Raw genomic sequence first — 26884 nt, forward strand, 5'->3', positions numbered from 1 at the left:
GACTGGCATTTCACTTCTGGAAATTTATTCATATTTATAAATAAGAGTAAGTGTGTTTTATAAAAGAAACCCTTTCTTCTGAGGTTGCTGGCAGCTCAGCTTTTCTTTCTTTTTTTCTCCAAGTATAGTATACAAAAGAATGAAAGAAAAGCCAATTTGCATATTTCCCATATTAACACAATCTAAAATAATTTACAATACAAATCAGTAGGATTCTAGCAGATGAATGCAAATGAGACCTTTTAAATCAGAAACTAAATTAATCATTGAATTATAATTGCAAAATAATATTATCATACATTAGGTGGCATTGAGTGGCATTGTTACATAGCAGAAAGGGTCCTGACATTCTTGTGTTCTTCCCATCCACTGTTTTAAAGCACTGTAAGACTGGCCTCTTATCCAGTCAGCAAAAGGTCAGACTGTTCCTCCATGGCATGGGTAGGCAAGTGTTTTCATTTATTTGCTGTTCTATTCCTGTCTTCTTGTTTATCTTCATTTCATTTTTGTTTTCAGTTGACATGTGGTCAGTAGGGTGCATCATGGGAGAAATGATAAAAGGTGCAGTGCTGTTTCCTGGCACTGATCGTATCCTTCTTAGCAGCCAGTGGTCTCTATGGGTATCATTCTCAATCAATTCCTTTTGGTGTCCAATACAATACTGATGATGGTATATTCTCACTGCCATTAGAGGGATTCTGGAGACTCCAACGTCAAATGTTTACCAGCTGGCATTATGGTAGGGTAGCCTTGTCACCTAGCAAGATCTTATGTGGATAATACAGTATCAAATATGGAACATTCAACATGCTATCAAAAGGTCTGCCTTAATTTAGTCCTATGAAATTAATGACAGTGATATACTCTTTACTGTCTTTTGTTGTAGATGTTTTAAAATTAAGGTATATTCATAGCTAGATAATAAATGACAAAATCTTTTAGTTTAAGACTAAATATTTGTGCTTTTATATCATAAAAATATTCACTTGGCATGGAAATCTTTTATCAAGTTAGATTTATGTGTACTCACAAATGTAATAGGTTTATTATTAACACATAATCAGAGAGCATTCATATGAATTTCATTTTTAAATTGATATTCTAAAATTATTTTTCTCATTTACTTAATTTCTAGGAATAATAGCTCCATTCCTGCTCTTATTTTCTCCACATTATTAGCAAGTACAATAATTAAAACCTCATTAATAATAATGATTATATGAAATATCTGAAGAGACCAAATTTACATCACTTGAATAAGTAAAAGTGATCCTCTCTTAAGCAGCTAATAATTAGCAATTAAAGATTCTAGAGGCTCTGCAGTATTAAAAAGATATGGATAATGTGATTTAGTGTACGGGTTTATAATAACTTATTATCTTTAGTTAGTTAAATATCCTCTTACATGTAGTCATTTATGAAAATATTATATCCTCACCATACTAAAGATAAAATGATCATTACTTAAATGATAATTCAAAAACAAAATCAAGCCTATAGTAATGGTGTTTTAAAGTATAATTAAAGTAAATCTAATTACTAATATTATAGCCTAATTATATTATAATTAGCCATTTGCTCTGAGGATTAATATATCACATATATATAGTTGCATATGTATATTCTCTGTATGTATTAAAGGACCAATTTACAAAATGACTGAGTTAGGCACTCAGGTTTGTAGAATAAAAATCTTAACTTGAAATGTTTTGTTTAGTTAAAAATAAAGCTGCACTACTTTTAATTCTATTCTTACTAAAAACTTTTGTCGTTTCATATATGGCACACATTTATTTCTAAAAAAATTATGTCTATATTGCAGTATTGTCTCCTACATATGCATTTTACTAAGTAGCATCTATAAATTTGCCACATTCATGTTTATGCTCTTTAAAAGTATGTTGGTGTGACAAAAACTAAATTCCTCCAGATTTTAAACAAACAGGATTTCTTTGATTCCCAACGAATTATAAACTTGAGTTTGGCCTTTGAATATGAACATGAAACAGTTCTTAAGTTTTGGCTAATTTTAGACATTTGATAAAAATAGACTCAATCTGTTAACTCTGTAATCTGATTTTTCAGAAGTTCATTATGCTTGAATAATTGATGACTGAAATGAATTATTTGCCACCTGTAAATTAAAATGATTGATTTTCATTACTTTTCCTTCATTTTCTGTTAAAGAAAATCAAATCAGATTTCCACAACTGAGTTATTAAGTACGGATTAACATTTCTTAGAATCTATTTTTTGGAAGAAGTTGCTTGGTTATCATTTCTTAACTTGGGTGTCAAAATCCCTTATAAGTAAGCCTTTGGGTTGCTGCTAATGTTAAAAAGTCTCATATTAGATGTCTTTTCAATACTTGAGCTTGGTATTTTTATATTGGGTCATTTCTGGAGCATTTGTATAAGGATACATTTGTAAATTTTTTGAAGGGCAAATGAGAATTATTTTCTAAAGCGTCTTCTCTCATTGTAAGATGTGGTCTTTTCACAATTTCAAACATGTAGGTAAGTTTAAATCAGTACTTTTCAAGCAAGCAAATTATGAACACTGAGTATCATAGCATTAAGCTCTTAAAATGCAAGACATTACTTATTTTTTAAAAATTCCCTATTATTAAATATGACTTTTCTAAAAGTGGCAATAAAATCATATCTAAATCTATTAGATATATAATATGTATAGTATACACCTGTACAATATATCATAGGGAGTCATATTATTTTTAATCAACATATCCTTATTTATATGAAGACATTCTCAAAATAAATGATTGATAAAAGTCCTTGCAATATGAGCTATACATATATTCTTAATATATAAAATAACAGCAAAACTTGAAATATTAATAAGTTCTTATACCCTTTATCTTTTATGCCTAAACAAATTCAACACAGTATTTTTAGCATTGAGAAATTGATACCCCAAAACAGTTCATTTATATACTACTTTATTAATAGATGTATTTTAAGATACATACTAATTGAATTTTATTCAAATTAAATGTGTTTAACTTTCTGCAGAAGAGTCAGAATTCAACTATTGAGATACTTTTCTATTGGAATATCTCCTAATGAATTTCACCCTGGCAGACAATTTTACTTTAAAAATTACAAAATATTTTATATTACACAAGTGAATTAATATTAAATTCACAGCTTTTGAAGAAGATCAATAAAATGAACAAACATATACTACCACTCAGGTTAAAAAGTAGAACATTACCAATACCTTTGAATTATTTTGTGTGCTCCTCCTCAATTATATCCTTTCTCTTCCTCAGAGGACACCACAGTCCTAAAGACATGTTTTTACAATGTCCTTGACTTTCTTTACATTTTTACCACATGCATACTTAACCCCAAGCAACATATTATTTAGTTTTATCTGTTTTACATATTGTACTATCATTATTTTGTGACTTGCTTTTTTTTAAGTTAATATTATACTTTTAAGATTTATCCATGTTGATGCATCAGAAATAGTCCATTCATTTTCATTACTGTATAGTATTCCAGTCTATGAATATTCTACAATAAATCCATTCTCCTATAAATAGACTTTGGAATATATTGAGTTTTTGTTTTTGCTTTCATAACCAATGAATATATGTCTCCTGGAGCACATGGACAATGTTCTTTATGATAAATGCATGGCTTCATAGGTGTGCACATATTAAACTTGACTATGTAACATCAGATTGATTTCCAGAGTAAAAGTATATAAACATAACTGTCTACTCAACATCCTTACCAACTCTTGATATTTGTCAGATTTGTTTTTAAATTTGTTAGCAATCTCTTGGGTATAAAATTCTATTTCATTGGAGCTTTTATTTACATTTTCTTTACAAGCATCTTTCCCTATTTATTGGCCATAAGTATTTCCCCCTTGGTAATATGTTTAAAAGTTTTTTTAAAACAATTTTTTTCTATTGTATTTTAAAAAACAGATTAGTAGGAGTTCTTTATTTATTCCAGTACCTAATCTTTGTCCATTTTATGTGTTGCAAATATCTTCTCCCTCTATTTAGATTATTTTCCCATTTTATTGTATAGTGATTTTGGAATTTGGCAATCTGTTTTTATTTTATTTTTTTATAGTTCATGTATTTTTATATCTTGTTAAAGAATCCTTTGATGCCTTTATATTCTCTTGTAATTTTGCTGTGGATGTTTTAAAGTTTAATCTCTTATATTTAAGCCTTTAGTTCACTTGGAAATGATTTTTCTGTATGATGTGAAAGAGGGATTTCAGTTCCATTTACTGACTAACTTATTATTTCTTCATTGACCTATAAGTTTTCACGTTTTGGGGGAAGGGGTATTAGATTCTGGGCTCTATATTCTGTTCCACTAGCTTGTTTGTCTATCTCTATACCACTACTACCCTTCCTTTTTTTTTTTTAACGTCTTTATTGGAGTATAATTGCTTTACAGTAGTGTGTTAGTTTCTGCTTTATAACAAAGTGAATCAGTTATACATATACATATGTCCCCATATCTCTTCCCTCTTGAGTATCCCTCCCTCCCACCCACCTTATCCCAACCCTCTAGATGATCACAAAGCACGGAGCTGATCTCCCTGTGCTATGGGGTTTCTTCCCAATAGCTTTCTATTTTACATTTGGTAGTATAGATATGTCCATGCTGCTCTCTCACTTTGTCCCAGCTTAACCTTCCCCCTACCCGTATCCTCAAGTCCATTATCTAGTAGGTCTGTGTCTTTATTCCAGTCTTGCCCCTAGGTTCTTCATGACCATTTTTTTAGATTCCATATATGTGTGTATTTATTTTTCTCTTTCTGACTTACTTCACTCTGTATGACAGTCTCCAGGTCCAACCACCTCACTACAAATAACTCAATTTCGTTTCTTTTTATGCCTGAGTAATATTCCATTGTATATATGGGCCACATCTTTATCCATTCATCTCTTGATGGACACTTAGGTTGCTTCCATGTCCTGGATACTGGAAATAGAGCTGCAATGAACATTTTGGTACATGACTATTTTTGAATTATGGTTTTCTCAGGTATATATGCCCACTAGTGGGATTGCTGGGTCGTATGGTAGTTCTATTTTTAGTTTTTTAAGGAACCTCCATACTGTTCTCCATAGCGGCTATAACAATTTACATTCCCACCAACAGTGCAAGAGGGTTCCCTTTTCTCCACACCCGCTCCAGCATTTATTGTTTGTGGATTTTTTGATGATGGCCATTCTGATTGGTGTGAGATGATATCTCATTGTAGTTTTGATTTGCATTTCTCTAATGATTAATGATGTTGAGCATTCTTTCATGTGTTTGTTGGCAATCTGTATATCCTCTTTGGAGAAATGTCTATTTAGACCTTCTGCCCATTTTTGGATTGGGTTGTTTGTTTTTTGATATTGAGCTGCATGAACTGCTTGTAAATTTTAGAGATTAATCCTTTGTCAGTTGCTTCATTTGCAAATATTTTCTCCCATTGTGAGGGTTGTCTTTTCATCTTGTTTATGGTTTCCTTTGCTGTGCAAAAGCTTTGAAGTTTCATTAGGTTCCATTTGTTTATTTTTGTTTTTAATTTCCATTTCTCTAGGAGGTGGGTCAAAAAGTATCTTTCTGTGATTCATGTCATAGAGTGTTCTACCAATGTTTTCATCTAACAGTTTCATAGTGTCTGGCCTTACATTTAGGTCTTTAATCTATATTGAGTTTATTTTTGTCTATGGAGTTAGGGAGTGTTCTACTTTCATTCTTTTACATGTAGCTGTCCAGTTTTCCCAGCACCATTTATTGAAGAGGCTGTCCTTTCTCCACTGCATATTCTTGCCTCCTTTATCAAAGATAAGGTGACCATGTGTGCATGGGTTTCTCTCTGGGCTTTCTGTCCTGTTCCATTGATCTATATTTCTGTTTTTGTGCCAGTACCATACTGTCTTGATTACTGTAGCTTTGTAGTATATTCTGAAGTCAGGGAGCCTGATTCCTCCCACTCCATTTTTCTATCTCAAGATTGCTTTGACTATTCGGGGACTTTTGTATTTCCATACAAATTGTGAAATTTTTGTTCTAGTTCTATGAAAACTTCCAGTGGTAGTTTGATAGGGATTGCATTGAACCTGTAGATTGCTGTGTGTAGTTCAGTCATTTTCACAATGTTGATTCTTCCAATCCAAGAACATGGTATATCTCTCCATCTATTTGTATCATCTTTAATTTCTTTCATCAGTGTCTTATACTTTTCTGCATACAGGTCTTTTGTCTCCTTAGATAGGTTTATTCCTAGATATTTTAATCCTTTAGTTGCAGTGGTAAATGGGAGTGTTTCCTTAAATCTCTTTCAGAATTTTCACTGTGAGTGTATAGGAATGCAAGATATTTCTGTGCATTAATTTTGTATCCTGCTACTTTACCAAATTCATTGATTAGCTCTAGTAGTTTTCTGCTAGCATCTTTAGAATTCTCTATGTAGAGTATCATGTCATCTGCAAAGAGTGACAGCTTTACTTCTTTTCCGATTTGGATTCATTTTATTTTTTCTTCTTCTCTGATTGCTGTGGCTAAAACTTCCAAATCTATGTTGAATAAGAGTGGTGAGAATGGGCAACCTTGTCTTGTTCCTGATCTTCGTGGAAAGGGTTTCAGTTTTTCGCCACTGAGGACGATGTTGGCTGTGGGTTTGTTATATGTGACCTTTATTATGTTGAGGAAAGTTCCCTCTATGCCTACTTTCTGGAGGTTTTTTTTATCATAAATGGGTGTTGAATTTTGTCGAAAGCTTTCTCTGCATCTACTGAGACGATCATATGGTTTTTCTCCTTCAATTTGTTAATATGGTGTATCACATTGATTGATTTGCATATGTTGAAGAATCCTTGCATTCCTGGGTTAAACAACACTTGATCATGGTGTATGATCCTTTTAATGTGCTGTTGGTTTCTGTTTGCTGAGGATTTTTGCATCTATGTCCATCAGTGATATTGGCCTATAGATTTCTTTTCTGTGGCATCTTTGTCTGGTTTTTGTATCAGGGTGATGGTGGCCACATAGAATGAGTTTGGGAGTGTTCCTCCCTCTGCTATATTTTGTAAGAGTTTGAGAAGGATAGGTGTTAGCTCTTCTCTAAATGTTTGATAGAATTTGCCTGTGAACCCATCTGGTCCTGGGCTTTTGTTTGTTGGAAGATTTTTTTTTTTTTTTACATCTTTATTGGAGTATAATTGCTTTACAATGCTGTGTTAGTTTCTGCTTTATAACAAAGTGAATCAATTATACATATACATATGTTCCCATATCTCTTCCCTCTTGCATCTCCCTCCCTCCCACCCTCCCTATCCCACCCCTCTAGGTAGTCACAAAGCACTGACCTGATTTCCCTGTGCTATGTGACTGCTTCCTGCTAGCTATCTATTTTACATTTGGTAGTGTAGATATGTCCATGCCACTCTCTCACTTTGTCCCAGCTTACCCTTACCCCTCCCCATAGCCTCAAGTCCATTCTCTGGTAGGTCTGTGTCTTTATTCCTGTCTTACCCCTAGGTTCTTCATGACTTTTTTTTTCTTAAATTCCATATTTATGTGTTAGCATACGGTATTTGTCTTTCTCTTTCTGACTTACTTCACTCTGTATGACGGATACTATGTCCAACCACCTCATTACAAATAGCTCAATTTTGTTTCTTTTTATGGCTGTGTAATATTCCATTGTATATATGTGCCACTTCTTCTTTATCCATTCATCTGATGACGGACACTTAGGTTGTTTCTATCTCCTGGCTATTGTAAATAAAGCTGCAATGAACATTTTGGTACATGACCCTTTTAGAATTATGTTTTTCTCAGGGTATATGCCCAGTTGGGATTGCTGGGTCATATGGTAGTTCTATTTGTAGTATTTTAAGGAACCTTCATACTGTTCCCCATAGTGGCTGTACCAATTCACATTCCCACCAGCAGTGCAAGACTGTTCCCTTTTCTCCACATCCTCTCCAGCATTTATTGTTTCTAGATTTTTTTATGATGGCCATTCTGACCGGTGTGAGATGATACCTCATTATAATTTTGATTTGCATTTCTCTAATGATGTTGAGCATTCTTTCAGGTGTTTGTTGGAACTCTGTATATCTTCTTTGGAGAAATGTCTATTTAGGTCTTCTGCCCATTTTTGGATTGGGTTGTTTGTTTTTTTGTTATTGAGCGCATGAGCTGCTTGTAAATTTTGGAGATTAATCCTTTGTCAGTTGCTTCATTTGCAAATATTTTCTCCCATTTCGAAGGTTGTCTTTTCATCTTGTTTATGGTTTCCTTTGCTGCGGAAAGGCTTTGAAGTTTCATTAGGTCCCATTTGTTTATTTTGTTTTTATTTCCATTTCTCTAGGAGGTGGGTCCAAAAGGATCTTGATGTGATTTATGTCATAGAGAGTTCTGCCTATGTTTTCCTCTAAGAGTTTGATAGTTTCTGGCCTTACATTTAGGTCTTTAATCCATTTTGAGCTTATTTTTGTGTATGGTGTTAGAGAGTGATCTAATCTCATACTTTTACATGTACCTGTCCAGTTTACCCAGCACCACTTATTGAAGAGGCTGTTCTTTCTCCACTGTACATTCCTGCCTCCTTTATCAAAGATAAGGTGACCATATGTGCATGGGTTTATCTCTGGGCTTTCTATCTTGTTCCATTGATCTATCTTTCTGTTTTTGTGCCAGTACCATACTGTCTTGATTACTGTAGCTTTGTAGTATAGTCTGAAGTAATGGAGCCTGATTCCTCCAGCTCCGTTATTTTGTTCTCAAGATTGCTTTGGCTATTCGGGGTCTTTTGTGTTTCCATACAAATTGTGATTTTTTTTGTTCTAGTTCTGTGAAAAATGGCAGTGGTAGTTTGATAGGGATTGCATTAAATCTGTAGATTGCTTTGGGGAGTAGAGTCATTTTCACAGTGTTTTTTCTTCCAATCCAAGAACATGGTATATCTCTCCATCTATTTGTATCATCTTTAATTTCATCAGTGTCTTATAATTTTCTGCATACAGGTCTTTTGTCTCCTTAGGTAGGTTTATTCCTAGCTATTTTATTCTTTATGTTGCAATGGTGAATGGGAGTGTTTTCTTGATTTCACTTTCAGAATTTTCATCATTAGTGTACAGGAATGCCAGAGATTTCTGTGCATTAATTTTGTATCCTGCTACTTTACCAAATTCATTGATTAGCTCTAGTAGTTTTCTGCTAGCATCTTTAGGACTCTCTATGTATAGTATCATGTAATCTGCAAACAGTGACAGCTTTACTTCTTCTTTTCCGATTTGGATTCCTTTTATCTCCTTTACTTCTCTGATTGCTGTGGCTAAAACTTCCAAAAGTATGTTGAATAAGAATGGTGAGAGTGGGCAACCTTGTCTTTTTCCTGATCTTAGTGGAAATGCTTTCAATTTTTCACCATTGAGGACGATGTTGGCTGTGGGTTTGTCATATATGGCCTTTATTATGTTGAGGAAAGTTCCCTGTATGCCTACTTTCTGGAGGCTTTTTATCATAAATGGGTGTTGAATTTTGTCAAAAGCTTTCTCTGCATCTATTGAGATGATCATATGGTTTTTCTCCTTCAATTTGTTAATATGGTGTATCACATTGATTGACTTGCATATATTGAAGAATCCTTGCATCCCTGGAATAAACCCCACTGGATCGTAGTGTGTGATCATTTTAATGTGCTGTTGGATTCTGTTTGCTATTATTTTGTTGAGGATTTTTCCAGCTATGTTCATCAGTGATATTGGCCTATAGTTGTCTTTCTTTTTGACATCCTTGTCTGGTTTTGGTATCAGGGTGATGGTGGCCTCGTAGAATGAGTTTGGGAGTGTTCCTCCCTCTGCTATATTTTGTAAGAGTTTGAGAAGGATAGGTGTTAGCTCTTCTCTAAATGTTTGATAGAATTCGCATGTGAAACCATCTGGTCCTGGGCTTTTATTTGTTGGAAGATTTTTTTTTTTTTTTTGCAGTATGCGGGCCTCTCACTGTTGTGGCCTCTCCCATTGCGGAGCACAGGCTCCGGACGCGCAGGCTCAGCGGCCATGGCTCACGGGCCCAGCCGCTTCGCGGCATGTGGGATCTTCCCGGACCAGGGCAAGAACCCGTGTCCCCTGCATCAGCAGGCGGACTCTCAAACACTGCACCACCAGGGAAGCCCTGTTGGAAGATTTTTAATCACAGTTTCAATTTCAGTGCTTGTGATTGGTCTGTTCATATATTCTATTTCTTCCTGATTCAGTCTCAGCAGGTTGTGCATTTCTAAGAATTTGTCCAGTTCTTCCAGGTTTTCCATTTTTTTGGCATAGAGTTGCCTGTAGTAATCTCTCATGATCTTTTGTATTTCTGCGGTGTCAGTTATTACTTCTCCTTTTTCATTTCTAATTCTATTGATTTGTGTCTTCTCCCTTTTTTTCTTGATGAGTCTGGCTAATGGTTTATCAATTTTGTTTATCTTCTCAAATAACCAGCTTTTAGTTTTATTTATCTTTGCTATCGTTTCCTTTTGTTGGAAGATTTTTAATCACAATTTCAATTTCATTGCTTGTGATTGGTCTGTTCAGATTTTCTTTTCTTCTTGGTTCAGTCTCGGAAGGTTGTGCTTTTCTAAGTATTTGTCCATTTCGTCCAGGTTGTCCATTTTATTGGCAAAGAGTTGCTTGTAGGAATCTCTCATGATCCTTTGTATTTCTGCAGTGTCAGTTGTTACTTCTCCTTTTTCATTTCTAATTCTATTGATTTGATTCTTCTCCCATTTCTTCTTGATGAGTCTGGCTAATGGTTTATCAATTTTGTTTATTTTCTCAAAGGACCAGCTTTTAGTTTTATTGATCTTTGCTATCGTTTCCTCCATTTCCTTTTCCTTTATTTCTGATCTGATCTTTATGCTTTCTTTCCTTCTGCTAACTTTGGGGTTTTTTGTTCTTCTTTCTCTAATTGCTTTAGGTGTAAGTTTACATTGTATATTTGAGATGTTTCTTGTTTCTTAAGGTAGGATTGTATTGCTCTCAACTTCCCCCTTAGAACTGCTTTAGCTGCATCCCATAGGTTTTGGGTCATCGTGTTTTCATTGTCCTTTTTTTCTAGGAATTCTTTTATTTCCTTTTGATTTCTTCTGTGATCTCTTGGTTATAAAGTAGTGTATTGTTTAGCCTCCATGTGTCTGTAATTTTTTACAGATATTTTCCTGTAATTGATATCTAGTCTCATAGCATAGTGGTCGAAAAAGATACTTGATATGAATTCAATTTTCTTAAATTTGCCAAAGCTTTATTTATGACCCAAGATATGATCTATCCTGGAGAATGTTCCTTGAGAAGAATGTGTATTCTGTTGTTTTTGGATAGAATGTCCTATAAATATCAATTAAGTCCTTTTTGTTTAATGTATCATTTAAAGTTTGTGTTTCCTTTTTTTTTTTCATTTTGGATGACCTGTCCATTGTTGAAAGTGGGGTGTTAATGTCCCCTACTATTATTGTGTTACTGTCTATTTCCACTTTTATGGCTGTTAGTATTTGCTGTATGTATTGAGGTGCTCCTCTGTTGGGTGTATAAATATTTACAATATTTATATTGTATATTAAATATATATAATTAATTATTATTATAAAAATTAATTATAATTAATTATATTGTATATTAAATATATATATATTAATATATATGTTATATATTCTTCTTGGATTGATGCCTTGATCATTATGTAGTGTCCTTCTTTGTCTCTTGTAATAATCTTTGTTTTTAAGTCTATTTTGTCTCATATGAGAATTGCTACGCCAGCTTTCTTTTGATTTCCATTTGCATAGAATATCTTTTTCCACCCCCTCACTTTCAGTCTGTCTGTGTCCCTAGATCTGAGGTGGGTCTCTTGTAGACAGCATATATACAGGTCTTGTTTTTATATCCATTCAGCCAGTCTATGTCTTTTGGTGGGAGCATTTAATCCATTTACATTTAAGGTAGTTATTGATATGTATGTTTCTATTACCGTTTTCTTAAATTGTTTCGGGTTTGTTATTGTAGTTCTTTTCCTTCTCTTGTGTTTCCTGCCTAGAGAAGTTCCTTTAGCATTTGTTGTAAAGCTGGTTTGGTGGTGCTGAATTCTCTCACCTTTTGCTTGTCTTTAAAGGTTTTAATTTCTCCATCAAATCTGAATGAGATCCTTGCTGGGTAGAGTAATCTTGTTTGTAGGTTTTTCTCCTCCATCACTTTAAATATGTCCTGCCACTCCTTTCTGGCTTGAAGAATTTCTGCTGAAAGATCATCTGTTAACCTTATGGGGATTGCCTTGTGTGTTATTTGTTGTTTTTACCTTGCTGCTTTTAATATTTGTTCTTTGTATTTAAGTTTTGATAGTTTGATTAATATGTGTCTTGGTGTGTTTCTTGGTGGATTTAACCTGTATGGGACTCTCTGTGCTTCCTGGTCTTGATTAACTATTTCCCATAGTAGGGAAGTTTTCAACTATAATCTCTTCAAATATTTTCTCAGTCCCTTTCTTTTTCTCTTCTTCTTCTGGGACCCTTATAATTCGAATGTTGGTGCATTTAATGTTGTCCCAGAGGTCTCTAAGTCCTCAATTCTTTTCATTCTTTTTTCTTCATTCTGCTCTGCAGTAGTTATTTCCACTATTTTATCTTCCAGGTCACTTATCCGTTCTTCTGCTATTGATTCCTTCTAGAGAATTTTTAATTTCAATTATTGTGTTGTTCATCACTGCTTGTTTGTTTTTTGGGCTTCTAGGTCCTTGTTAAACGTTTCTTGTATTTTTTCCATTCCATTTCCAAGATTTTGGATATCTTAATATTATTACTCTGCATTCTTTTTCAGGTAGACTGCCTATTTCCTCTTCCTTTGTTAGGTCTGGTCTGTTTTTGCCTTGCTCCTTCATTTGCTGTGTGTTTTTTTGTCTTCTCATTTTGCTTAACTTACTGTGTTTGGGGTCTCCTTTTTGCAGGTTGCACGTTCGTAGTTCCCGTTGTTTTTGGTGTCTGTTCCCAGTGGCTAAGGTTGGTTCAGTGTGTTGTGTAGGCTTTCTGGTGGAGGCGGCTAGTGCCTGTTTTCTGGTGGATGAGGCTGGATCTTGTCTCTCTGGTGGGCAGGTCCACGTCTGGTGGTGTGTTTTGGGGTGTCTGTGGCCTTCATATGATTTTAGGCAACCTCTGTGCTAATGAATGGGGTTGTGTTCCTGTCTTGCTAGTTATTTGGCATAGGGTGTCCTGCACTGTAGCTTGCTGGTCGTTGAGTTGAGCTGGGTCTTTGCATTGAGATGGAGATCTCTGGGAGATTTTTGTTGTTTGATATTACATGGAGTTGGGAGGTCTCTTTTGGACCAGTATCCTGAACTTGGCTCTCCCACCTCAGAGGTACAGCCCTGACACCTGGCTGCTGCACCAAGAGCCTGTCATCTATGCGGCTCAGAATAAAAGGGAGAAAAAGAAGAAAGAAGGAAAGATGAAGATAAAATAAAATATTTATTAAAATAAAAGAGAATTATTTAAAAAATAATTTTTAAGTAGTTAAAAAAAAAAGAAGAAAGTAAGTAAGAAGAGAGCAACCAAACCAAAAAACAAATCCACCCATGATAACAAGTGCTAAAAATTATACTTAAAAAAAAAAAAAAAAAAACTGATGACAGAACCCTAGGACAAATGGTAAAAGCAAAGCTATGCAGACAAAAATCACACACAGAAGCATACACATACACAATCACAAAAAGAGAAAAAGGGAAAAAAATATATATATCATTGCTCCCAAAGTCCACCTCCTCAATTTGGGATGATTCGTTTTCTCTTCAGATATTCCACAGATGCAGGGTACATCAAGTTGATTGTGGAGATTTAATCCGCTGCTCCTGAGGCTGCTGGGAGAAATTTCCCTTTCTATTCTTTGTTCACACAGCTCCTGGGGTTCAGCTTTGGATTTGGCCCTGCCTCTGCATGTAGGTCGTCTGAGGGCGTCTGTTCTTCGCTCAGACAGGACAGGGTTAAAGGAGCAGCTGATTTGGGGGCTCTGGCTCACTCAGGCCCTGTGGGAGGGAGGGGTATGGATGCGGGGCGAGCCTGCAGTGGCAGAGTCTGGGGTGACATTACACCAGCCTGAGGCGCGCCGTGTATTCTCCCGGGGAAGTTGTCCCTGGATCACAGGACCCTGGCAGTGGCGGGCTGCACAGGCTCCCGGGAGAGGAGGTGTGGTTGGTGACGTGTGTTTGCACACAGGCTTCTTGGTGGCGGCAGCAGCAGCCTTAGCGTCTCATGCCCATCTCTGGGGTCCGCGCTGATAGCTGCGGCTCACGCCCGTCTCTGGACCTCCTTTAAGCAGTGTTCTTAATCCCTTCTCTTCACGCACCAGGAAACAAAGAGGCAATAAAAAGTCTCTTTCCTCTTTGGCAGTTCCAGACCTTTTCCTGGACTCCCTCCTGGCTAGCTGTGGCGCACTTGTCCCCTTCAGGGTGTGTTCACGCCACCAACCCCCGTCCTATCCCTGGAATCCAACCTCCGAAGCCCGAGCCTCAGCTCCCAGCCCCCGCCTGCCCTGGCAGATGAGCAGACAAGCCTCTCAGGCTGGTGAGTGCTGGTCGGCACCGATCCTCTGCGGGAATCTCTCCACTTTGCCTTCCGCACCCCTGTTGCTGCGCTCTCCTCCATGGCTCCGAAGCTATCCCCGTACTCCATCCACAGTCTCCGCCCGCGAAGGGGCTTCTAGCGTGTGGAAACCTTTCCTCCTTCACAGCTCGCTCCCACTGGTGCGGGTCCTGTCCCTATTCTTTTGTCTCTGTTTATTCTTTTTTCTTTTGCCCTACCCAGGTACGTGGGGAGTTTCTTACCTTTGGGGAAGTATGAGGTCTTCTGTCAGCATTCAGTAGGTGTTCTGTAGGAGCTGTTCCACATGTAGATGTATTTCTGATGTATTTGTGGAGAGGAAGGTGACCTCCGCGTCTTACTCTTCCACCATCTTGAAGCTCCTCCTACCCTTTCTTAATGAATACAGTTGTACACTATACACATATCAGGTAGGGTAAATATCTGACTTCTTTGTCATCTTCAGAAGTAGCTTAGTGTTTAATGAACTGTTGCTCTTCCTCAAATATTTTAGATTGGCTTGCTAACTTCCGTAAAATGATCCCTATTGGTATTTATATTGGAATTGTATTGAATCTGTATTTCAATTTGTGGAGAATTACTGTTTTTATTCAGACAATTTTTATCCTTCTGCTGAAGGCACAAGAATCTTAGCATATGTTCATAATTTAGATCATTACTATACCAATTTACATATGCTCTCTATGCCCAGTATTTTAATTCTCTTCTTTTAGCCTCATAAATTGACAATATTATCATTGGATTGCATACAGGTAGAGTTTGTTTAGATTCATCCTTCTGATTATCATTTTCTTGGTTTATCACTATTTCTTGCAATTTGGCCCTTTACTTTGAGATTATTTTCTTTCCTTCCGAAGTACATCCTTTAATGGGAGTCTTTGACAATAAAACTCTGTTTTTTGATTGGTGTTCCCTTACTTGAAAGAGAGCTTTGTTGGATATAGAATTTTAGATTGACAGCTATTTCTTCCAACATTTTAGAAGTGTTATTCCACTGGCTTTTTGTTTTCAATATTACTGGTGAATAATTAGCTGTCAGTGTGATAGTCATCTTTGGGCATAGTCTGTCCTTTTTCTTGGTCTTTTGTTATCTACTGTTTCTCTCCTATGTGACTAGGTTTGGATTTCTTTTTATTTATCTCTTGGGATTCACTGTGTTGTCTGAATTCCAGCCTATCTCCAATTCCTGGAATTTCTCAGCTTTTGTTGCTTTGAATACCTTCTCTCCACTATTCTTCACATTATCTCCATGGAAAAACTGTAATTGGACATAAAGTAGACATTCAATTATTCAGCAAATATTTTGAGCACTTACTATGTGCTTATATCTACAGATATGTAAGTAAACAAACTGATGAAAATCCTTGTCATCATGAAATTTAAAATAGAAGGCACAATATATTAGAAGGTGATAACAGCTAAAGGATAAGAGGGATCAAAGTGCTAGGATGGGGAGGGTTGTCTCCTTCCTTTTTGAGTTGAAACATAAAAAGTTTCATCAAGTATGCCTCATATAGCATTTTCTTTTACCTCCTATAAACTTCATTGTCCCTTCTTAACCTTTTTCTTATATAGTGTTATACCCAGAAACGGATGTAATCTTTCAGGCAAAACTCCTGTTAAATAGCATTCTGTAATTCTTTTAGTGTTTGGAGCTGTTTGTATGAGCTCCTTTGTTTAAAGTCATTTTAATTACCAATTTTAAAAGACCTTGACATTTTTCATCTACATAATACAGAGGTCAATTTAAATGATCTCCAAGACCTCTTCCAGTTTCAAAATACAGGTAGAGTCAGATCTGGCTTTTGTGAGGCCAGAATATCATGTAGTTGGAGGCGGGTTTTATGTAAAAAATATTAATATTACAAATACAAAACTAGGCACAGAGTTTTGCAAGGGACCTGTAAAAATGAGTGGCCCCAAAGATTAACCTTCAATAGCTTAATGAAAATTCTACATTGTGACACATATTAATGTATATTAGATTTGCTTATATGTGAAATATCTCTCCATTTTTTGCTTTTAAGTAAATATAGATTACAATAATAAATAGATTTATAAGATGAAATAGTTTATACTGAGATGCATATACATCATGCTTCAAATATCAGCCTTTGGATATTTCTTGTCCCACAGTATTCCATGAGCAATCTGCTGCCAGTGAACAAATAGCCTTTAATTCAAATTGTCAGCTTTGAGTTTTTCAATGTGTTTTGGCTTGTAATATTTCCTCTTCTTGTGCTCATTTATAATGAAAACAGATGTTAGTTACAATTGTGCATTAAGTCACTTATTCATATTTCATATTACTAGAATTTGAGGGGGACTTTTGAGAGGAAAATGACATTTTCAAATAAAAAAGAGTAAAAATATTTTTAAAGTAACAAAACAACTCAAGACATAACCATGAAATTCTGAATCCAGACCTATGTCTTATAAATGTATATATATATTTCTATCCTGATTTTTACAATGTCCTCGGAACTGAGAGTTCTTTTGAGAACAAAGTTTATTATAGAGCAATATGGAATAATTACTGGAAAATAAATTGACAAATATTTTGAACTTTATATTGAATAGCTTTTATACTTCACATGAGTAGCACCCCATATAATATGATATTGTATCACCCCATATACATCTATGATAGCAACATATAATTTTGATCTTTCCCTAGATGTGGATGGGTAGAACCCCTCTTTCTCTGCATGGAGGCTACTTGTCATAATTTCCCATGGTCTTTTCAGGAAAGTGACATGGGGAAAAGGAACATATATTAGGATTTTTCTTTCCCTGAAATATTTCCAAGTTGACAACCCCTAAGTTTTCCATAGCAAATAGGTATGGAATAATCTTTTGGTGAAATTGACCCTGTTCTAATTTGTGTCATAAAACTGAAACAGGTTAGTACTTTATTCTTAAATCTGGGCTTAGTAATTCACAAGAGATTGTTAGTATTTCTCAAATAGAGTCCAGGGGCCATCTGGATTGCCATTACTATTGGTGTTTCTTAATGATATCATCTCAGGCATATGCACTCAGAATCTTGTAGATCAGTGAGTAGAGGGGAGTGACCTGTATTTTTATAAGTTCCCTATGTCATGAATATTCAGTTTGGGAACCACAGTTTTATATCATGATGCCTAACACATGACATGCATACCTCCACTTCCTTATTGCAGACATGAATACAAGGCTAACATAAAGCCACACAGTAATACACAATGCAGTGTCAACCAGGCAGCAAGTTGGCTTGCAAGATTAAGTAGCCTCTCCTGGAAATTTTCTATACAGACAGTGCTCTTAAACAATATTATCTTTAAAAAACATAGTTAAGAATTTGGGGACAAACACTGATATTCTTTAAGTTGCAAATAGATGTCAGAAAAATTTTGCATAGAATATTGAATATAAAGCTTAGGGCAGAGTAGAAAGCAAGTCTGAATTCTTGATGGTGTCAACTCTGGAAACCATATTCATCATAACAAAAAGTAATCAATGAAGAAAAAAACATGAAAAGAAGATACAGTAATTCAAAGGGCATAGTAGAATGAGGTCATTAAACAACGCTTTATGATTCCACTTAGTAGCTTCTGAAAGTTTAAATGTGCATAGTGTGAATTATGACCCTAAATATCTAGAAAATAATAAGAAAATAATGTATGAGTAATTTCATACATTAGGTTCAAGGCAGTTTGTTACATATTTTAGAAATTTCCTCAACCAAGGAAGTTAACCTAAAATGAGGGCATTAAATGTAAATTCTTGGCTAACTGACAAGAATTAGCTGGAATAATTTTTATTAAATTTTATTTATTTTTTAATTTATTTTACTTTTGGCTGCGTTGGGTCTTCGTTGCTGTGCACGGGCCCTTCTCTGGCTGCGGTGAGCAGGGCCCACTCCCCACTGCAGTGTGTGGGCCTCCACTGAGGTGGCCTCTCCCATTGCGGAGCACGGGCCCCAGTAGTTGTGACATGCAGGCTCAGCAGCTGCGGCTGGCGGGCTCCAGAGCACAGGCTCAGCAGCTGTGGCACACGGGTCCAGTTTCTCTGTGGCATGTGGGATCTTCCTGGACCAGGGCTCAAACCCATGTCCCTTGCACTGGCAGGCAGACTCCCAACCACTGCACCACCAGGGAAGCCCTGGAATAATTTTTAATCTTAGGATTTCAGATAATCATTTTTACAATCCATACTTATTTTGCCTCATTCTTCTATTACAATACTATTTATTGAAGACATTAGTAGTGGTCAATATTTGCACATTATCTTATCATTATACTCTATAAAATCAAACTTTTTGTAATATGACTATTTTTTATGTAGTGAATTTAGAACTAGAGGATATTGTCAAATGATTCCTATTAAATGACATTTTTCAATTTTTATTAAATACCTTTGATAATTAAGTTGTATGATAATTTCTGAACTAGTAGATCAAAATATTTAAAAATATATTAAGGTATATTAAAATATATATTTATTGCTTTTTTGATAACTGCACAGGCTGGAATCTGTAAGGAATCACATCCTTACTCATATAATAGAAAAATGATGACTTATTAGTGTTCTAAAACAAAGAAATCCTTTTGCAAAAATAATTTTGGCCATTCTTTTAAAAAATTTACTATGCTAACATTAGCACATAATCATAAAAATCTAGTTAATATTTTATGTATTTTTAAAAATAAAATCATTGTGGAAATCTGATGATTAAAAAATTTGAAAAATGCATCACCTTATTTTCTATTTAAATATTAATAAAATTAATTGTTTTATGTGGATATGTTGACCTAATAGACTAGGTAAGCAGTTTCAGAGGCATTCTTTAAGAGGAATTGCCTGTGACAAACATATCATCAATTTTATGGCCAAATTAAAGCAATTTTTAACACATCAGTTCCAAACTTGCTCTTTTTCTTACTGGAATCCTTGGAACAAGCACTGGATTTGGAGCCAGGAGACATTACTTCCAGTCATGGCTTATATTTGGTTAATTATGATTATAAAGAAAAATCAATGTGGTTAACTAAGGATAGTGGACGAAGTTGTTTGCAATCCTGTGAACATCTGGAAAACAAATACTTACTACTTAAATATACTAGTCATGTTTGTGTGAAGAAAGAACCTGAAATGGATTGGTTAAAATAGAGGCACACAATTTTAAAGATGACTATACCACATATTTGCAGTTAGAACATTCAATTATTTCATTGTCAGTAATAAAGATTCTCCCCTCCCTTCTTTTTTGTAAACCATTACATCAAGGACCACAATAGTGTTTCATCTAAAAAGCAATTTAAGGTAGGAAAATGTGCTGAGTGCTTCTATAGACTTTAATTATAACTTATAATAAGAAACATTTTAATAGTCCTTGTTTAATTAATTCCAAAATATTTGAGCCTCCTTAAACTTTACTGTAAAAATAACAGGTAATTGTTTTGGGAATGTTACTTTAAAAGCAATCACTTTTTAACTAAATAACTGTATACTGCTAGTTAAATGTCACTATAGTAGTGTGTTGGGAGTATTTTGCCACCTTTGTTAAAAGACTCCTTTACAGAAAATCTGACAGCTTCTTTGCCCTTATTTTTAGTTTGACATCAAATCTTCAGAATCCTAAAGAAGCTTGACCGATGATTAAATGATGGCTTGTTAGGACGTGATAACTTAACTGTATTAAAGAGTAGATCTCTTTTCATAGTTTACAATGTAAGCACTGAGATTTATTTAACTGTATTAATGTTTTCTATTTAAATATATCTAAGTGATTCTAGCTTACCTATATCCATAGTACTAACATAAGTTTTTGTCTAAGAGTAACTTTTAACTCTAATCTTTTGAAATTTTTTAAGTTTATTTCTAATGATTTTCACTTTCTCAGGCATATGGTAATTTAGATTAATTTTTATTGAAATGTGTTCTTTTTAAATTATTCCTATCATTTTGTAAAGGAATATTCTTCAGTTTTTCCCACTTTTACTTCATTTCTTGATATTACACAATCATGTATTTTTTTCATCCCCATACTTGAGAAGCTATGTAATAATTTAAACTTTATTCAGCTAGATTATAAGGGAAATAGAAGAGAATTTGCAAATTAGCTTGATTTTATCTTTGTTCAATCACCTATCTACATTGTTTGCATTATATATTTATTTTGGCTGAATATAGTTAATTTTGTCTTCTGTCAGGACTGCTCATCTTTTTTAGTCCAACCCTATGGAATAGCTGAGGTAAAGATTTTATGAATCTCAATTAAGTAATATTATGGTAAAGTTACCTGAACTGTCACAAATTACATTAGCAGAAATGAATTAATTAACTTTACACTAAAGATAGAGTAGTAGAATAAACAACATAGGAGAGTACACTGCCTGTGGTATTGGATTTAAGAATTTCTAAGGTCTCCATCATTCATTGACACATGGCAAGGAAATCTGTTAGAAATCAACTTCTTCCAGTTGGCTCTTCAGAGTTTTCACAGGTATTTATCATTATCAAGGCTCTGACATATCAAATATCAATGATAGATGATAAAGAAAATCTCAATCAGTGGATATGTCTGTGAGAGACCCCCCCCCCAGTTTTGTAAAGTATTAACTTTCATAGAGAGGTAATATTTATTTTTCTTGTAGAATTCCCTATGCTTAACATACTTTTGAAACACATGCACTTGGTTGAAATCTGTTTTAAATTGAACATCCTATGTTTACCCTCATATCCCCAGTATTCAGGGATACAGGGCACTATTATCAGAAGTAAGTAAATAGGTATGAAACTGCAACTACTTTGATAAAGAGAATTTTTTTTTAAGTCTTTGGTAAAGAATTAGTGAGTTACTATCAAAAATTAGATTGACCCTATTTGTAATGCATATGAGTGGAAAACATTAACAGATAATGAAATTTCCCATTTGATAGAGAACAGAAGAAAAAAACCTTAAAAAGAATTTAAGAAAAATATAAACAAATCTTATAAAATATTTGTGTATTTGTCATTTTTAGAAAATAAATGATGGAAGTAATTTCATGATAATATTATTATATGTCTTTATATTTTTTTCTCTTCCAAATCACATGGTTATACAGAAGTTTAGCTCAAGAGGAGAAATTCTTCTTGTGTTATTTAAATACCTTTTCATCTTTACAACCCAAAGACTATTTCATGATATCCTATTTTAAGTAATGCTAATTCCCCAAAAGTGTATATGTTCCAAAAGTGAATTTAAAATTCCAAGAGGATTCACTGCCTGACAATCTGATTTTATATTTCTGTCCTTTGTTGTTTATTAAAACTCCATTTGTGTTGATGACTGCTCGGGATTCTGAGAAGCAGTTAGTCTCCCAACTAGTGAAAGGCAAGTGCTAGTGGCCTACACTTGGTTTTGCCCTTAACTATTCAATTCTCAGATATTGACCAGTGGAACAAGGTAATTGAGCAACTAGGAACACCATGCCCAGAATTCATGAAGAAATTGCAACCCACAGTAAGAAACTATGTGGAGAATCGGCCCAAGTATGCAGGACTCACCTTCCCCAAGCTCTTTCCAGATTCCCTCTTCCCAGCGGACTCTGAGCACAATAAACTCAAAGGTAAGCCTTTCAGGGACAACTTCAGAACCACTATGTGGGTGATGGGCAAGCTATAGAGACATCTTTCTTTAACTTGAAATACCTCAATTTAAAGAGAGGTATTGTTAAAAGATCTTCTTTACAAGGGGGGAGAAGCCAAGGATTTTAAAATTGCCTGGATATTCAGAGAGAAGGTTAGTAATAAAGTGTGTAACAGTGGTGCGGGTTAAACTATTTCATGGGGCTTATTTAGAATCTTAAAATTATTTTGCAGTGCTAACTCTAAAAGACCAATGTAATATACATGGAAATAATTGTTTCAGTTCTTTTTATTACCTGGAAAATACTTTCAACACAAGTTTTTAGTTGTCAAATCTTAGAGCTATAGATGTTTGAGTTTTCTTTGCATTTTATGGAATGCTTAACCACCATTTTTTCATTTTAGAGTGATAAATGAGACTTTTTACCTACACATTTTGTATTCAGTGTAAACATTTTCATTAATAAGTAATTTTTCTACTACTATGTCTGCAGTTATGAACTTTAGTAACAAATCTTAATTTCTTCACCAACAAAACTGGGATTATAATGCTTGGTTATAGGACTGAATAAACTTGGTAACGTATAAAGTGTAATATAAATAATATTCTAATTCTTATTTTAACTTAGGACATTTTAGAGAATGTGATTTTGAAGCAAATTTGACTTTTTCCACTGCCGGAGCTGAAATCCTACCCCTTAAAATCTGTGTGAACTTAGGCCAGTTATCTCATCTTTCTGTACCTCCTTTAACAAATGAAAGTAGAAAGTTTATACTTGGGAAGATTAGCTGACTAATTTGTCAAGCACTTAGAACAGTGCCTGGCTCACAGTAAGTGCTCAGTAACTATTAGATATAAAAATACTAATAAATATTTATTAATAATAAAATAATTATTATTTTAGGTGGATCTATACATTATCCCAGAAAAGGACACATGCTTGTGAAATTTTATACCAAATGTTCAGTGGACAATTAACTACAGATTTAACATTCAGACTTAATTTATAGCTAATATAGACATAAATGAGATGGAGAAACTTATTTCCTCCAAACTTTTATCTGATGGATTTTAAATGCACAGCAATTGTTTCTGTGTTTGTGACACTTTTGTTGCACAGTTGGGTTTCTTCTTTTAACTACCACTACCGGCTCTCTGAATGACAACAGACTAAATTATTACTAAATCTACTGCATTTTTTTTAACATCTTTATTGGAGTATAATTGCTTTACAATGGTGTGTTAGTTTCTACTTTATAACAAAGTGAATCAGTTATACATATACATATGTCCCCATATCTCTTCCCTCTTGCGTCTCCCTCCCTCCCACCCTCCCTATCCCACCCCTCTAGATGGTCACAAAACACCGAGCTGATCTCCCTGTGCTATGCAGCTGCTTCCCACTAGCTATCTATTTTACCACTAGCTATCTATTTTATGTTTGGTAGTGTATATATGTCCATGCCACTCTATCACTTTGTTACAGCTATCCCTTCCCCCTCCCCATATCCTCAAGTCCATTCTCTAGTAGGTCTGTGTCTTTATTCCTGTCTTACCCCTAGGTTCTTCATGACATTTTTTTTATCTTAAATTCCATATATATATGTTAGCATATGGTATTTGTCTTTCTCTTTCTGACTTACTTCACTCTGTATGACAACTCTAGGTCTATCCACCTCATTACAAATAGCTCAATGTTGTTTCTTTTTATGGCTGAGTAATATTCCATTATTATGGAATATTGGAGTAATATTCCAGTATATATGTGCCACATCTTCTTTATCCATTCATCTGTTGATGGACACTTAGGTTGCTTCCATGTCCTGGCTATTGTAAATAGAGCTGCAACGAACATTTTGGTACATGACTCTTTGAATTATGGTTTTCTCAGGTTATATGCCCATTAGTGGGTTGCCTGGGTCTTATGGTAATTCTATTCTTAGTTTTTTAAGGAACCTCCATACTGTTCTCCATAGTGGCTGTATCAATTAACATTCCCACCAACAGGGCAAGAGTGTTCCCTTTTCTCTACACCCTCTCCAGCATTTATTGTTTCTAGATTTTTTGATGATGGCCATTCTGACCAGTGTGAGATGATATCTCATTGTAGTTTTGATTTGCATTTCTCTAATGATTAATGATGTTGAGCATTCTTTCATGTGTTTGTTGGCCATCTGTATGTCTTCTTTGGAGAAATGTCTATTTAGGTCTTCTGTCCATTTTTGGATTGGGTTGTTTGTTTTTTTGTTATTGAGCTGCATGAGCTGCTTGTAAATTTTGGAGATTAACCCTTTGTCAGTTGCTTCATTTGCAACTATTTTCTCCCATTCTGAGGGTTGTCTTTTCATCTTGTTTATAGTTTCCTTTGCTGTGCAAAAGCTTTGAAGTTTCATTAGGTCCCATTTGTTTATTTTTGTTTTTATTTCCATTTCTCTAGGAGGTGGGTCAAAAAGGATCTTGATGTGATTTATGTCATAGAGCGTTCTGCCTATGTTTTCCTCTAAGAGTTTGATAGTTTCTGGCCTTACATTTAGGTCTTTAATCCATTTTGAGTTTATCTTTGTGTATGGTGTTACGAGTGTTCTAATTTCATACTTTTACATGTAGCTGTCCAGTTTTCCCAGCACCACTTATTAAAGAGGCTGTCTTTTCTCCACTGTATATTCTTGCCTCCTTTATCAAAGATAAGGTGACCATATGTGCGTGGGTTTAGCTCTGGGCTTTCTATCCTGTTCCATTGATCTATATTTCTGTTTTTGTGCCAGTACCATACTGTCTTGATAAATCTACTGGTTTTAAGAGCAACGTCAACTATATGCAAAATGAAAAAGTGCTAATACCCCAGGTGGAGATTTTGAAGAACGTATGTCTTTATGATGCTAATTGACATGTCAGGCAAAAGTAATCCCTTCCTATTAAGTCACTTATAGTATAACAATACGGAGGCCACAATCCTTGATTAAATTATTTGATATAATGCAAACACTTGTAGAGAAACTATTCAGTAAAATGCCATGCTTCATTATATAATCCCAACCTTCTTGAGTTTATTTTTTGGCTTTTTAATTCAGTTTGAACCTCTACAATTATATTACTTTTGCAAATAATAAACTAGAAGATGTGCTATACACACACACACACACACACACACACACATACATACATACACACACAATGGAATACTACTCAGCCATAAAAAAGAATGAAATTTTGCCATTTGCAGCAACATGGATGGACTTGGAGAACATTATGCTAAGTGAAATAAGTCAGATAGAGAAAGGCAAATACTGTGTGATATCACTTAAAAGTGGTATCTAAAAAATACAACAAACTAGTGAATATAACAAAAAAGAAACAGACTTACAGCTATAGAGAAGAAACTAGTGGTTACCAGTGGTGGGGGTGGGGACAGTGGAAATATAGGGGAAGGAAGTGGGAGGTACAAACTATTGGGTGTAAGATAGGCTCAAGGATGTATTGTACAACACGGGGAATATAGCCAATATTTTGTAATAACTATAAATGGAAAGTAACCTTTAAAAATTGTAAAAAAATTTTTTAATTAAAAAAAAACTAGGTTGTGTATTTACAATTATTAAATTATAATTGTAATATAAAATCAGCAAATTATAAAGAATTACACAAAGAATCAAAGGGATGAATTTATTCTACTGTTATTAAAGTGTGCAAGACATTTACTTGCAAATGAAAGATGAAGAATTAAAACCTTTTCTTCTGCCTCATTTTGTTCCCTACAAGCAGTATTGATCCTTGTTTCTTAGTAAGATGATTTGGTGTTACTGTCGTTCATGTCCCTATTGATGAGGAGACCACCCCAACCCCCCTGACCCTTTCTAAGAGCAGAAACATAGGTGGATTTGACGGGAGAACCTGTGGGACTGTGTGAGTCTGGGTATAAAATCAGTTACAAATCAAAGAGATCTTTGAACCAATGACATAAACCAGTACAGCCCCGTTAGATCATGACAGGGTTATTAACAATGAGAAAGGTTAATTATTGAAAATTAATGTATATTTCTGTACTTTTGTTACTCTTGTGAACTTCACAGTATCAGTTTGGAATTAGCAGAAATTAAATTTCTAGAATTGAGATCCCCAGAAAAATGACTAATAAAGAAATCTTCCCGTCTAATTTAACTAGCAGTTTTTATAAATATATAATTAGTATAAATAAATATATTAAAAGTATTTTATTAAAATGTAACAACACCAGAGATTCTAATGTCATAGATTGCTACATTTTAACTGTAGTACAATCAAAATTATGAAAAAACACATAAAACTAGAAGAGAATACATTAATAATGAGAGTGATTGCCTGTGGGGAAGGTGGGTTTTTCTGGATTTTATGTTTTATGTGATTTCCAAATTTTTTATAATTAACCCATATTTCCTTAATAATCAGAAAAAATTGATAATTAAAAGTTGATACATATTCATGGATTCAAACACATTGCCTTTTTCCTAATTTAGCAAACCAATTTAGATTTTGCTTTCTTTAATTTGAAGTTTTACCATATGTTTGGAATAAACTGAATATTTTCACCATAAAAACTTCCAAACCAGTTTGTATCTGTATTTTCTTGAAAATTTTATGTATTTTTAGAAATTTTTAGAGTGTCCTTTA

At 34.5% G+C, this 26884-nt stretch overlaps 1 protein-coding gene across 14 annotated transcripts in view; it reads left to right on the plus strand.

The window, feature by feature from the left end:
- The window catches only part of MAPK10 (mitogen-activated protein kinase 10), a 637325-nt gene that overhangs the window by 561646 nt on the left and 48795 nt on the right, over positions 1–26884 (plus strand). For 12 of the 14 annotated variants that reach the window (XM_049709104.1, XM_049709102.1, XM_049709101.1 and 9 more), the window contains one exon: positions 22035–22217. In XM_049709104.1, coding sequence (XP_049565061.1) covers positions 22035–22217 — 183 coding nt within the window. Of the gene's footprint in view, positions 1–516; positions 589–22034; positions 22218–26884 lie in introns of all 14 variants that reach the window. The other 2 variants (XM_049709107.1, XM_049709100.1) reach the window with 1 other exon arrangement.

The sequence above is a fragment of the Orcinus orca genome, chromosome 4 (genome assembly GCF_937001465.1).
Source record: "Orcinus orca chromosome 4, mOrcOrc1.1, whole genome shotgun sequence".
In the NCBI taxonomy this organism is placed as follows: Eukaryota; Metazoa; Chordata; class Mammalia; order Artiodactyla; family Delphinidae; genus Orcinus; species Orcinus orca.